General features: G+C 38.6%; 1 protein-coding gene across 4 annotated transcripts in view; it reads right to left on the bottom strand.

The window, feature by feature from the left end:
* Positions 1-13661, bottom strand: part of gata4 (GATA binding protein 4) — a 66178-nt gene that overhangs the window by 24571 nt on the left and 27946 nt on the right. Inside the window, exons 1-2 of one of the 4 annotated variants that reach the window (XM_012964041.3) lie at positions 5544-5709; positions 2429-3138 (exon numbers count right to left, since the gene is read on the bottom strand). In XM_012964041.3, the coding sequence (XP_012819495.2) occupies positions 2429-2951 (523 nt within the window). In that variant the 5' untranslated portion in view covers positions 2952-3138; positions 5544-5709. 4 annotated transcript variants of the gene reach the window in all.

Consider the following 13661-nt stretch of genomic DNA (forward strand, 5'->3'; position numbering starts at 1 on the left):
AGTAACTTGGATCCTAGCAACCAAATAGCTGCTGAAATTGCAAACTGGAGAGCTGCTGAACTGAAAATGTAATAACTAAAAAACTACAAATAATAAAAAAGGAAAACAAATTGCAAATTGTCTCAGAATATTTCTCTCTACATCATATTAAAAGTTAACCCCCTTTAAAAAACAACCATTTAATAAGCTGCCTGTGAGCACCCAGAATGCATTGCTTTCACTCTCTATACATGTGTGGTCTTAAAACTTAATAATAATGTGAATTAGTAGGGGGGAAGTCTGATGCACTGATTTCCCCTTGTGTGTAACATGAAACTGATTTCCTAGGTGAGAAGATTTATATTTTATAATTATTTGTGCCAGATTGCTCATTGTCATTATATCTCACCTATATTTTCATATATTGCCCCAATGTCTACTTGTACTGGCAGCTACCAAAATTACTGGAATTAACTTAACTAACAAATCAGAATGTGTAGCATCGGTTTGTGAGCACTTTTTGTATTTTAATTAATAATTAATGAGACCACTGAATAATCTGAAATAATTTCAGAAAAATCTGAACATTATATGTGATTAACACGTATTTCCATGATCTTAGCCTGCCCAAGCTTGGTTAGAAATGATTTAATGGCGTATCTTGATATTTGTAATATGTACTGCATTTGTATCTGTATATTTTTAAAATATACATTTTTAATTGTACATAGAAATTGAAATACGCAAATTCGTTTTAGCAGACACCAGTAGGTTTAACGCAATCCACTAGGCTGTAAATCCTTGCCTGTAGAGCTTGCAACCAATTAGTGGTATGGATCAGAAATGGCTGATGTAGAACTTAATTCTATGTAACACCCGGGGCAGATTTAGCAAAATGTGAAATGAAAAATTCACTTATTTTCTAATTATTCTTATGGAATTTGTGTAAGCGTATTTATAAAATGGGGAATTGATAAATACACTTTCTACAAATCCCACGGGAATGAACAGAAAGGTGGGTACATTATTTTGTGATGAGCACAAAATATAAATCTGTCCCTTACTACATACATAGATGTTGGCTGTTAATCTTAATTATTTTAGTTACATGTTATAGTTCAATTTCAGTTAAATGGCGTCGAAACCGGCCGCTCTCTTCACTGAATCGGAACATTAATATATCTATTTGCGCTTTAATAACTAAAATATTTTATGCTCTATGCTTAACTCGATCTGAATAAATTAATAGGATACAATTAAAGGCAATTGTTAACTTTTTGTAACAAATTCACAGCAAAAAATGAGGTGGAATCGTTTTTGTGTATTCCTTCTGTTACAATAGCAAACGAAAATGTGACAGAAACTACAATGGGGAAAAGGAATGTAGCTGCAAAGATGCCGGGTATTAAATTACTGTTACAAAAATCTCTTCCCCAGGAAACAGACTCACTAATATTATACAATGTTATAACTTTATATTTAGATCAGATGTTATTCATTTGAATTCGTGTATTGGGCAGTTATTGGGGATAAAACACGTTGAACCAAGAAAAATATTACCGCACTCACTACTTTTAGAGAACATGTACAATTACTGGATTAGTAAAAACAAAAGGTATGGAAACTAAAAACTATAATTTTATAAAATATTGTTATATTTTAATATTTAACGAGAATAAATACTAGGATATCCCGTCGTGTACATTACTTATATATACATACAATATATATCAAAGTTGTGTGTATAATGTGTGTGAGTATACAATCAAAAATGATAATATATATTATATATATATATTACTATAATAAAGATGTCAGTAGTGACATTAATATTTTATTTTACAGATACATAAATAACTGATTATTTATATCTAATATGTGTTTGTGAATGTATGAAATAATCAGGCGATTTTGCCTAAAGAAATAAATGCTGTGGGACTGAGCTGTAGTGACCCTGGTGGCTATTTGCTCAGGTGAGCCTTTGCTTTGTATGGAAAGTGGCCAAAACGCCATGTGGTGCCAGAGTGACAGGTAAGTCCTGCTGTGCCACTTACCCCTGGGTTTCCCTACTGCCGTGCAATGGTGCCAACCCACAGCCAAGAAATTCTGATATTACTGGGCCAAAACCCTGACTAAAGATTATTATAGAACCTTAATATCCAGTAACGAGAAATTCCATACAAAGTCGGATTGCCCGGATTGTACACACAATTTGCTGGCCCCTTAGTCCCTGCCTAGAAAATCTCACATATCCATGTCCTACAAAAAAAGCCACAGAATCCACTTCTATTAACTCATAGTTATTTAGTTATAGTCATAGTCCCTACATTATAGATTTTTCTCCAGAAAATAGCCCTGACTGTAACATAGCCTCTGACTGTAACATAGCCTCTGACTATGCCCCCAATAAACCCAACATTTCCATATGGACAGATGCCTAAAGCCTTACCTATGTTTGGGTGCCTTGATGCCGCCGGGCCCGCTCTGTTTTGGAGGTTGTGGAGCATGGAGCTGTCGAATGGAGAAGCAGTCCAAGCAGCACCCATGTCCGGGCTCATGTAGGCTGGGTAGGGGCTTGAATAGGTGGCCCCCAGCGCTCTTCCGTACTGCTCTCTCCCATTCGCTGATATGGCAAGGGGGCTGCTGTAGGGGACCTCTCTGTTGGAGGCTGCTGAGATGGGGGGGCTGGAGGAGAAGGTGAATCTGGGAGACACTGGGGGGTGAGAGGTTCCTGGGTTGTAGGCTGAAGGCTCCGCTCCTGCTTGTGCCCACATGTTGTGGCCAGAAACTGGGCTTCCTTGTTGAGATGAGCCGCTGGTTTGGAGGTAAGGCAGGCTGGGGATCATGGAGGAGACCCTGGTGGTGGGTACATAGACAGGTGAGGTAGCAGCAGTAGCACTGTGCATGTAGCCCCCAGCCCCCTCATAGGCAGGGGGGCCATGGTTAGCGGCCATAGCTATACTCTGATACATCCTGGCAATTCAATCCTCAGTGGGTCCCAGCACCAGAAAATCCACAGGTCCGAGAGTTTCAGCGTCCTTCAGTATTAGGCGTATGTGAGTCCATATATATGTTCTTCCTCAGGAAAAGCAAGAGCAACACCAGGCAGATCGCTCACGTCGGATCTCCAGTCTCATGGAAGCCAGGCCTGAGATAAGTCTAGAAACAATTAGCAAATCAGAAGGTCACATCCCCTCATCTTCTCTTCCCAAGTTTATTCTGAGTAGGGCCCTCCTCTCAATGGGATATTTATAGGTCACACCTAGGAGTCAGACAGAGGAGAAGAATAAGGGAGAGGACACATAGGCACCCATCACCCCTGGGGATGAAATAATGAGCTTAGAGAGAACTCTCTGGAGGTGGCAGACTCTATTGTCCCAAGCAGGGCACCCAATATACCTGTCTCACAGCCTCCCCCCTCACCTTTGTGTTGCTAATGATCTCAGCACTCCATGTTTGATCCCAAAGAATAACAAAAACAAATCACATCAGCCCCCAAAAACTCTTTAGACAAACAACATTTAATAACATTAACAGAAAATAAAGCCACCGATTTTCCACATGAATGGGAACCAGAGCTCCCCCCAATCAGGCACCATGGTCACCACTCAGTTATAACCAATTGCCTCTTATACATATATAAAAATATAAAATATCTCTCATCCATACATATATATATATACATAATATATATGGACTTTCTGAATGCATGGGAATATTGCATGGAAATCCAATAAATAAAAATTCTCAATTTGCCATAGTGATTTATAAGAAGAATACAACAAAGTTAAAGATGTGCAACTACTTTGCAACAGAAATCTACTTCATAATTGCGATTATTTACTAAAATGTATCGAATATCTTCATATAATCAGATTTATTTATTTAGACTTTTGTAATACTAGGACGCAGTTATATATACAATAACATATTATGTGCGTAATAACTATTTTTACAGTGAGCAATGTCACTGCCTACAGCCATTACTATATGTAATTAATAAGAGGCATTAAATATATAACCCACTGAGATTTGGCTAGAAAGGGGGCTGCTGCATGCGATTGTGCGACTCAATCAGAGACAATTTGCCAAACATTTAAAACAATGGGAAGAAAGCAGAGTAAATATTTGTGAGTTTTCTTGAAGTAGAAACAACTTGTGAAGTCTTGTCACGGTTCGTTGCTCAGGGAGTGACAGGGAGAAATGAGTGGGACACACTTTCAGTAGCCACACGGGCAATAAAGTCGGTGCGATTTTACCGTTTCCCACTTTATTAGATATTTAGGACAACTCAGGCAGAATGGATAGACATGGAGACCACAAATTCCCCATAAAAGCAATAGAATATTCCCAAACAAAAATGCTAATAGTAATTAAGAACCAGCAATAATTAAAATCACTTTATGTATTCTCTGGCTCTCAGGATTTCATTTGTGGGTTTTCATTGTAACATATTTAATATTGGTGCTTTTGTCACTGTGGGATAACTTTGTCAAAAAATAATAATACACTTTCCCCAATGGCTATTTAACTTTATAACTGTTTTCCCCGTTTGCAAAATCTATAACAGTTTACAAATAACAATAACTGCGTTTGTACAAAGGCCTTCATTTCTATAACGACTATGTATCTGCAGTATAAATACTTTTCTTTCCTTCTTCTCTGAAACACCTGGTTGTACAGAATCGGAATAAAAATTGTAATAAATGTGCGTAAACACGAACACCACATGTTAAAGAAACAAATTAAAAGCGAAGGTCCTTCCATCACTGATATAATACCTGCTAATACTAACAATACTAACCAAAGCGAAATGAACATAAGGCTTATACAAGATGGTGATTAAAAATAGTCACTGTGAACTTAACTCTGTGTAATTAAATGCAGTAGAATAACTAACTAATACGCACACCAAACAACACCAAATGTATGTTATGAGTATTCTCTTATTTATATGATATATTTCATATATATATATATCTCAGTAGCCTTTTGGGGGGTAGACTACTCCACAAAAATCATATGTATCATAGTACTGTAAAAATGATTATATGTACTGTACTATTATATGTATATATAAATATATACCCTATACATATGATTTTGATTTTGTTTGTGTGTTGCCCATACAGATTGTGCAACATATACACAAACACTTTCAGTTTGCAGTGGGACAATTATCCTCACCAGGAATTGATGGGATATTGGTTTAGATTGTTCTAATCTGACAGCTACAACCCCCCCCCCCTCCCCAGTATCTGTCCCCTTCTTTCTCTTTCTCTCTGACAATCTGGCATGATAGGACCCAAAAAGAGATAATCTTCCGATAAGGTGAGATAAGAGAGGGACAGGGAGACAAGTCTGACCCATCTCAGTCTCTCAGAACCCAGACACCCAGCAATGCTTTCTAACACTCTCAAAGTGAAGCAGTCTCACTGTAACTGGGTTATCTCCTGCTTAAATCAGTCCCTAGCCCCCCAGGAAAGAGAGACGCATTCGGTGCTTTCCCTGGATAAACCCATGCAAGTCAGGGGGCCAATATGGGGGCAGAGAAACGGACCAACCTTCAGGCTGCGGCACCAGTGGGTCGGATCCAGGCATCTGGGGATAATGTGGCTGCCCAAGTAAATCCTGTCCCGTTTAAAGGGCCTGGCTCATAGAGCACAAGGAGGGAGGCTGTGTCTCCTGCGCTCTCTGCCTGTCCCAGCACTCTCTGCCTGCTACTCACTGCCTCCTACTCACTGCCTTCTCCCAATCACGTGGGGCCAATATCTGTTGCACCATCAGCAGGCGCCAGACTTCATTCCTGTTTAAAAAAAAAAAAAAAACAGCAGGCAAAGTCCAAGCTTCCCCACTGGAAACTCAAATATGTATCTTAGCCTCTCATATAGAGCCCATTCTGTGTGGGAACCCCCAGTGCTTCCTCATATCCCTGTAGCCTAAGGGGGGGGGGAGGCTCCTCCACAGAAATGTCAGCTACACTGGGGGTTAAACTGCCAGATTAGAGCCAGTGACTTGACACAATTGAGCAAAAGCCTATCATGTGATCTGCTATTAAAAACCCATTACCCCCAGTCATTCCCCGTAATGACTTTATAGTGAGGTGCCAGCAGCCCCTGCTTTGAAACAATCTCCAACACCATTTGTCTCTCTCTATAAGGAGAGTGGAGAGTCATTCAGAGCCCAGTGCTGGCTGTGCAATCGCTAATTTACACTGCATTAAATCGCTAATTTACTTCTATTGCATTAATCCCCTTTAGATCAATCCCCTAAATATATCTTTTTTTTCTACATTGCTTTCCAGACCCCAATTCACTTGTGTTTAAGTTAAAATCTGCTTCCCGGCGTCTAATAACAAGAACATAAATAGTTTCTTAAATTGTAAATTGTATTAATCTCAGCTATCATCTATCTGTATATATATATATATTGAACCACAAGACCCTTGGTGTTGGCTGTGATTTATTTTATATCTATCTATCTATTTATCTATCTATCTATCTATCTATCTATCATCTATCTATACAATATCTATCTATCTATCTATCTATCTATCATCTATCTATCTATCTATCTATCTATCTATCTATCTATCTATCTATCTATCTATCTATCTATCTATCTATCATCTATATATATATATAAAGATATATATAATAAATCACATCCCACACCAAGGGTCTTGTGGTTCAAAATCTTCGGGTATTATTATAATTACATGTATAAACTATATATATAGATAGATATGTGTGAGTGTATATATGGCAGGGTATCCACTTAAATGCATTTTCACTCATTATATATTACCAACATTTTTCTCTCAAAAAAAAATATTTTGCTAAAGGATATTTTGCAAGCAGCGCTTTACTTGAATAACAATATATAAAAGGTATGGCAGTGCAGTCTGCGGGAAAAGTTACATAGCACAAAGGCAAAAAATTACAGTTTTAATTCCATTTTGGCCATAAGTCCAGACGACACTTTACTTACATTAAGGGGCTGATTTATTAAAATGTGAATTTAGAACTTATAAACTATGGGATTTTTAGAAGTGTATACATCAGTGGGTGAAAGTCTGAACTCACCATTTTATAAATACACCCCTACCAATCCCATAGGAATGAATAGAAAGTGGGTGAGTTTTCTGTAGTTATTTCACGCTTTGATAAATCTGCCCCTAAGTAAAACCGATCTGACTGCGACTGACTTACTAAAACAGTCAGCGAATTAGAACTTATAGTCAGAGGATTCATATATTATGCGAATACGATCGAATATTGTGTCTGTGTATATGCTCTAAATGTACATCTAAATTATGAATATTCCATTTAAAACTCAGGTACTGCTAACAATGACCCATTATTTTTAATTAAAGAATTGTTTGCATAATTATTCGTTGTGTTAGTGCCATTATTACTTGTTAATAGGCGTACGGGCTACAAAAGCCACTCATTTGTACTTATCTAATGCTACTCGTTGTTATTTAGCGACTACTTCATTCTAAAACTTGTCCCACATGCAGAACAATTCAATAAACACAGATCCTCCCTGCTGTTATTGTATTCAGCGCTGTACAACAATAAGAAGCTAATAATTTAACCTCTCCAGCGCCGGACCTGAGATAATTATGCGTCATTGTGTCATTGTGGGGCAGTTTATGTTCTACTAACATTGTCACTAATATCCAGATAAGATTAAAAAAGTAATGTCTTCAGCCTTTGGGGGGTGGTGTGTTTTGTTGTAAATCGGTATGTCAGTCTCAAAATCCACATTTACACACAAACTCGGCAACTAAAAATCGGCTAAAATGTAGATATTACAGGGGCGTAGATTCGTATAAACACGAATTTATATATTCGCTGTTCAGGGGTTAATTAATGTGTGCTAATTTGTTGATTGTTGCAAATTAAATGTCTTATTGATACATTATTTTTTTAAAAAACCTGGGCTTGTAAAGAAGCTTTTTATTATTTTTAAACTGACAGTATAAAAAGTTAAGCCCTATGATTACTATTATAACTACTCCATGCCTCTTAATTACTTGTTTGTTATAATTAATGATATTATAAATATTTAGAATGGACCTCCCCTACTGTAAGGACTTTCTAGGGGGAGATTTGGATTGAACATGGGGCCCATACAATTCCCCAAAGCAGGTTCAAAACGATATAAACGCTGTGATTTTTTTCCCCATTGCGCCTTTATTTATTTTGTATCTTTACTGATAAACATTTCTCCTCCTTCCAGGCTATTTTCTTCTGTATCTCTATTAGTTTTCTTCTCAGTTTCCTACTAACCCGGGTACTGGCACAGCTCTTTAACAAGACACAAAGGAACTTGTATGGATAAGGGAAATTACTGATAATATTAGCCATTCTTTATATAGCACTAATGCGTTATGCGACGAGTTTATGCAATTTTTATACGGATTTGAATGAAAATATTATTCCCCAAGCAATGTCAATGGAGACGTGTGTTGGTGGCTAATATTTAGTTATAGGTTTATTTCTTGCAGTGAGCTGTGTGTTTGCTTTATGGGAGTGTTACCCTGGTGTGTTTATTTCTGCTCCTATGTTATGTAATGAGAGTATGTTTGCCTTTTTTATATGTTTCATGTATGTTTGTGTCAATCTGTGATTTGTAAATAAGCAAAAATAAAACATGGTTTCACAACTTGTTCAAAAAATACCCCAGTGCCTTTACAAATGGACTTGGTGTGTGTGTTACAGTGGGCTGGAACTATGGGTTATTATTATTATTAACAATTATTTATAAAGCGCCAACATATCCCGCAGCGCTGTACAATAAGTGGGTTTCATACATTGGACATACAGAGTAACATATAAAGCAACCAATAACCGATACAAGAGGGGAAGAGAGCCCTGCCCAAAAGAGCTTACACTCTACAAGGAGTAACATATAAAGCAATCAATAACCAATACAAGAGGGGAAGAGAGCCCTGCCCAAAAGAGCTTACACTCTACAAGGAGTAACATATAAAGCAACCAATAACCAATACAAGATGTGAAGAGGGCCCTGCCCAAAAGAGCTTACACTCTACAAGGAGTAACATATAAAGCAACCAATAACCGATACAAGAGGGGAAGAGGGCCCTGCCCAAAAGAGCTTACAATCTACAAGGAGTAACATATAAAGCAACCGATACAAGAGGGGAAGGGAGCCCTGCCCAAAAGAGCTTACACTCTACAAGGAGTAACATATAAAGCAACCAATAACCGATACAAGAGGGGAAGAGGGCCCTGCCCAAAAGAGCTTACAATCTACAAGGAGTAACATATAAAGCAACCAATAACCGATACAAGAGGGGAAGGGAGCCCTGCCCAAAAGAGCTTACAATCTACAAGGAGTAACATATAAAGCAACCAATAACCGATACAAGAGGGGAAGAGAGCCCTGCCCAAAAGAGCTTACAATTTACAAGGAGTAACATATAAAGCAACCAATAACCGATACAAGAGGGGAAGAGAGCCCTGCCCAAAAGAGCTTACAATCTACAAGGAGTAACATATAAAGCAATCAATAATACAAGAGGTGAAGAGGGCCGTGCCCAGAAGAGCTTACACTCTACACGGAGAAAGGCTTGAGACACAAGGTGTGGGTTTGAGAGTCTAAATAATCAGGGAGAGAGGGGTCTCTTTGCCTTTTACCAAACATACCCCTGACTGTGAGATAAAGGGGTATTTGGTGGGAGAAACAGTATCAGGGCACCTTAGATGGGGCTCTTTTATCAACACTGGGCAAATTTGCACAGGGGTAGCAACCCCTAGCAACCAATCAGCGTTTGGCTTTTTTTTCAGCCAGCTGCATGTAGAACAATGAATGCAAAAATTGATTGGTTGCCATAGGTTACTGCCCAGTGTTGATAAGTGAGCCCCAGTGATTGAGGGGAGACATTAGGGTGCAGCCTGTGAGCAGTAATTGGAATTCCCAGCAGCCCCCTGGGTACCAACCCCTTCCCAGGGCATCAGACTGGCATGGGCAAGCGGAGGGAAAGTGGGGGAGGCTTTATCTGCATGGGCTGACACTGAGTGGAGCACTTACAGAATCAACTTACATTACTTATCTGATTGTCATGTCACAACTTCACAGACACTCTCCCAAACACATGTCACATCTGTTTATTCTAACAGTTCTCTTTAAATAACCCCACATGGAAAAACCAACAAGGAGGTACAGTCTGCAACAGAGTGATGCATCTGGGCACCAAGCTCAGCAGGCAGTTAGCCAGCCACACAGTCAGCTGAGCCCAACTACCTTCACTTGGGGCCTGTTTCATCCAAACTGGCAGTAATCACACTCACAGCTATCTCTAACTGCCAGCTACTTCTAATAGCAATAAGCCAATCCCAGTCATTAGGAGGCAGCTTTTAATAACTGATAGTAAGTGAAATCCAGCCAATGGGCCCCTATCTGTCTCTTAAAGGGGTTTTTCACTGTTGAGTTAACTTTTACTATGAAGTAGATTAGGGCTCCCCAACCTTTCTTACTCGTAAGTCGCAGTCAAATGTAAAAAGACTTGGGGAGCAACACAAGCACCATAAAAGTTCATGGAGGAGCCAAATAAGGGCTGTGATTGGCTATTAGGGGCCTCCATGCACCCTATCAGCTTACAGGGGCTTTATTTGGTAGGAAATCTTGTTTTTATTCAACCAAAACTTGCCCCCAAGTCAGGAATTCAAAAATAACTCCCTGGTTTGGGGGCACTGAGAGCAACACCCAAGGGGTTGGGGAGCAACATGTTGGTTCTGAGACACTGGTTGGGGATCAGTGATGTAGAGAGTGATATTCTGAGACAATTTGCAATTGGTCTTCATTTTTTATTATTTGTAGTTTTTTTTACTTATTTTACTTTTTATTCAGCAGCTCTTTAGTTTGGAATTTTATCAGTTATCTTGTTGCTAGGGTCCAAATTACCTTAGCAACCAGAGAGTGGTTTGGATGAGAGACTGGTATATGAATAGGAGAGCGGCTGAATAGAAAAATAAGTTATAAAAAGTAACAATTACAATAAAACTGGAGCCTCACAGAGCAATAGGTTTTTGGCTGCCGGGGTCAGTGACCCCCATTTGAAAGCTGCAGAAGAAGAAGTCAAATAATTAAAAAACTATAACACATAAATAATAAGGACCAATTGAAAAGTTGCTTAGAATTGGCCGTTCGTTCTAAAACACACTAAATTTAACTTATAGATTGTAAGCTCTTTTGGGCAGGGCTCTCTTCCCCTCTTGTATCGGTTATTGGTTGCTTTATATGTTACTCCTTGTAGAGTGTAAGCTCTTTTGGGCAGGGCTCTCTTCCCCTCTTGTATCGGTTATTGGTTGCTTTATATGTTACTCCTTGTAGAGTGTAAGCTCTTTTGGGCAGGGCTCTCTTCCCCTCTTGTATCGGTTATTGGTTGCTTTATATGTTACTCCTTGTAAAGTGTAAGCTCTTTTGGGCAGGGCTCTCTTCACCTCTTGTATCGGTTATTGGTTGCTTTATATGTTACTCCTTGTAGATTGTAAGCTCTTTTGGGCAGGGCTCTCTTCACCTCCTGTATCGGTTATTGGTTGCTTTATATGTTACTCCTTGTAGATTGTAAGCTCTTTTGGGCAGGGCTCTCTTCACCTCTTGTATCGGTTATTGGTTGCTTTATATGTTACTCCTTGTAGATTGTAAGCTCTTTTGGGCAGGGCTCTCTTCACCTCCTGTATCGGTTATTGGTTGCTTTATATGTTACTCCTTGTAGATTGTAAGCTCTTTTGGGCAGGGCTCTCTTCACCTCTTGTATCGGTTATTGATTGCTTTATATGTTACTCTGTATGTCCAATGTATGAAACCCACTTATTGTACAGCGCTGCGGGATATGTTGGCGCTGTATAAATAAATGTTAATAATAATAATAATAATAATAATAATAATAATAATAATTTAAAGGTGAACCACCCCTTTAATGGCACTAACTAAATGCCAGTCATTAGGATCCAACTATCTTGAACTAATAGTAAGTGTCCCAGTCCCAAGCTGTCTCCAACTGCCTGTAATTCCACAAGTGAGGCCAAGCCATCAGGGCCCTGTTTTACACTATTGGGGGGGGGTAAGGTGGGGTGATGTAGTAGGTATTAAACCCAGGGTTCTCTAGCCCCCCCCTTGTGGGAATGGCTTGGAGCAGTAACAGGGGGCTCATCCTAAAGGCCATTTTTGGTGAAACCTGGAGAGAATGGCCATTTGCTCTTCCAGTTACACCTGAGAATCCACCTTGAAGGCCAGTTAATATTATTATTATTAACATTTATTTATAAAGCGCCAACATATTCCGCAGCGCTGTACAATAGGTATTTAATATGTATTTGGGGTGAATATGTATTTGCTCTCTTGTATCAGTGACTGGGTGACTGATGGCTGACACCAGTGTTTTCCTATGTCTGTAAGTACCAGCTAAGGGGGTCCCTGTCCGAAGGTCGGAGCTGTAAGCAGGGCTGGAACTGAAAATGCTTGACAAGCACTACTCTAGGGGCTTTAGGGTTTGTATATCTGTGTTCCTATTACACACTAATATTTCAATCTAAATGTCTTTGTTGCAAGAGCAACAAATAATTACAGTGAGTTATGGTTTTAGATATTTTCGCTTTGGGTTTCTCTAAAGTATATTCTATATGTTTTCATATTTCGTTCCCACTACATAGAATTATTTTAAAATGACTCCAGAATACAAGGGAGCATAGTAAGGTAATACAGAATTGGATATGCCCCCCCCCCCCCCCCATAGGAATGGTCTCTCCCCAACTCCCATGGCCCCTACACAGAAAAGGAGACTGAGGGGTTAATGGGGGGGTTTGTGGGAAGAGGTGCTGCTATCTGTCTCCAAATTTTTGGCTGCTGGGGGGGATCAGATATTCCGTCCAAGGTCTTTGTAGTAATTGTTAGGTTTGGAGCGACCTTGATAATCTGGATATAATGGGAGAATTATTTACCTACAATCAGACAAGGGGCGGAGCTCTCTATACCAAGCATCTTACGAACTAAAGGAGTATTTTATATGTTTCATTTGTTTTTTCTTTCTTTTTTGTTTCTATTTATTTTGATGAATTTTATTCAGTGGAAGTAAAAATTATGTAACCGATAAATGTTCTAAATACCATTTATTTCGCATTTTGTAACCATATATCAATCACAAAACGCGTATCATGTATTTACTATTGGAAACAATGTAACTATTTCCTATGTAACATCCTATACTGTATTGTTACATGCACATAAGACACAAGTTTGCCATTACTGGCTGCTCTACGTCTTTCCTTGTTGGGATTTCGTTTCAAAACACGTAAAATTCGTTTAAAATAATATATACACTGTAAAAATAGCTTATTGTAAATTCCACAGCCGTCTATTTTAGATACTATAGTAAACATACTGCCAAACATCTAATATTTGTTTTTTTTTTGTTCCGACAATAACATTCTCTTGGATTAACCCTACAGACGCATTCGTGTGATCGCCGAGTAATGTGTTTATATTGTATATGTGTGTATTATTATATAACAGAGGTCGTTTAGTTATTCATTATCCATGGACAACAAATACATAATCTTCTCACGTTTTATTAAAAGACACGAATATACTTATTACTTATTATATACTTATTATATATATTTAATATTAGTTTATAACATACGTGCATA

The sequence above is a fragment of the Xenopus tropicalis genome, chromosome 5, assembly GCF_000004195.4.
Source record: "Xenopus tropicalis strain Nigerian chromosome 5, UCB_Xtro_10.0, whole genome shotgun sequence".
In the NCBI taxonomy this organism is placed as follows: domain Eukaryota; kingdom Metazoa; phylum Chordata; class Amphibia; order Anura; family Pipidae; genus Xenopus; species Xenopus tropicalis.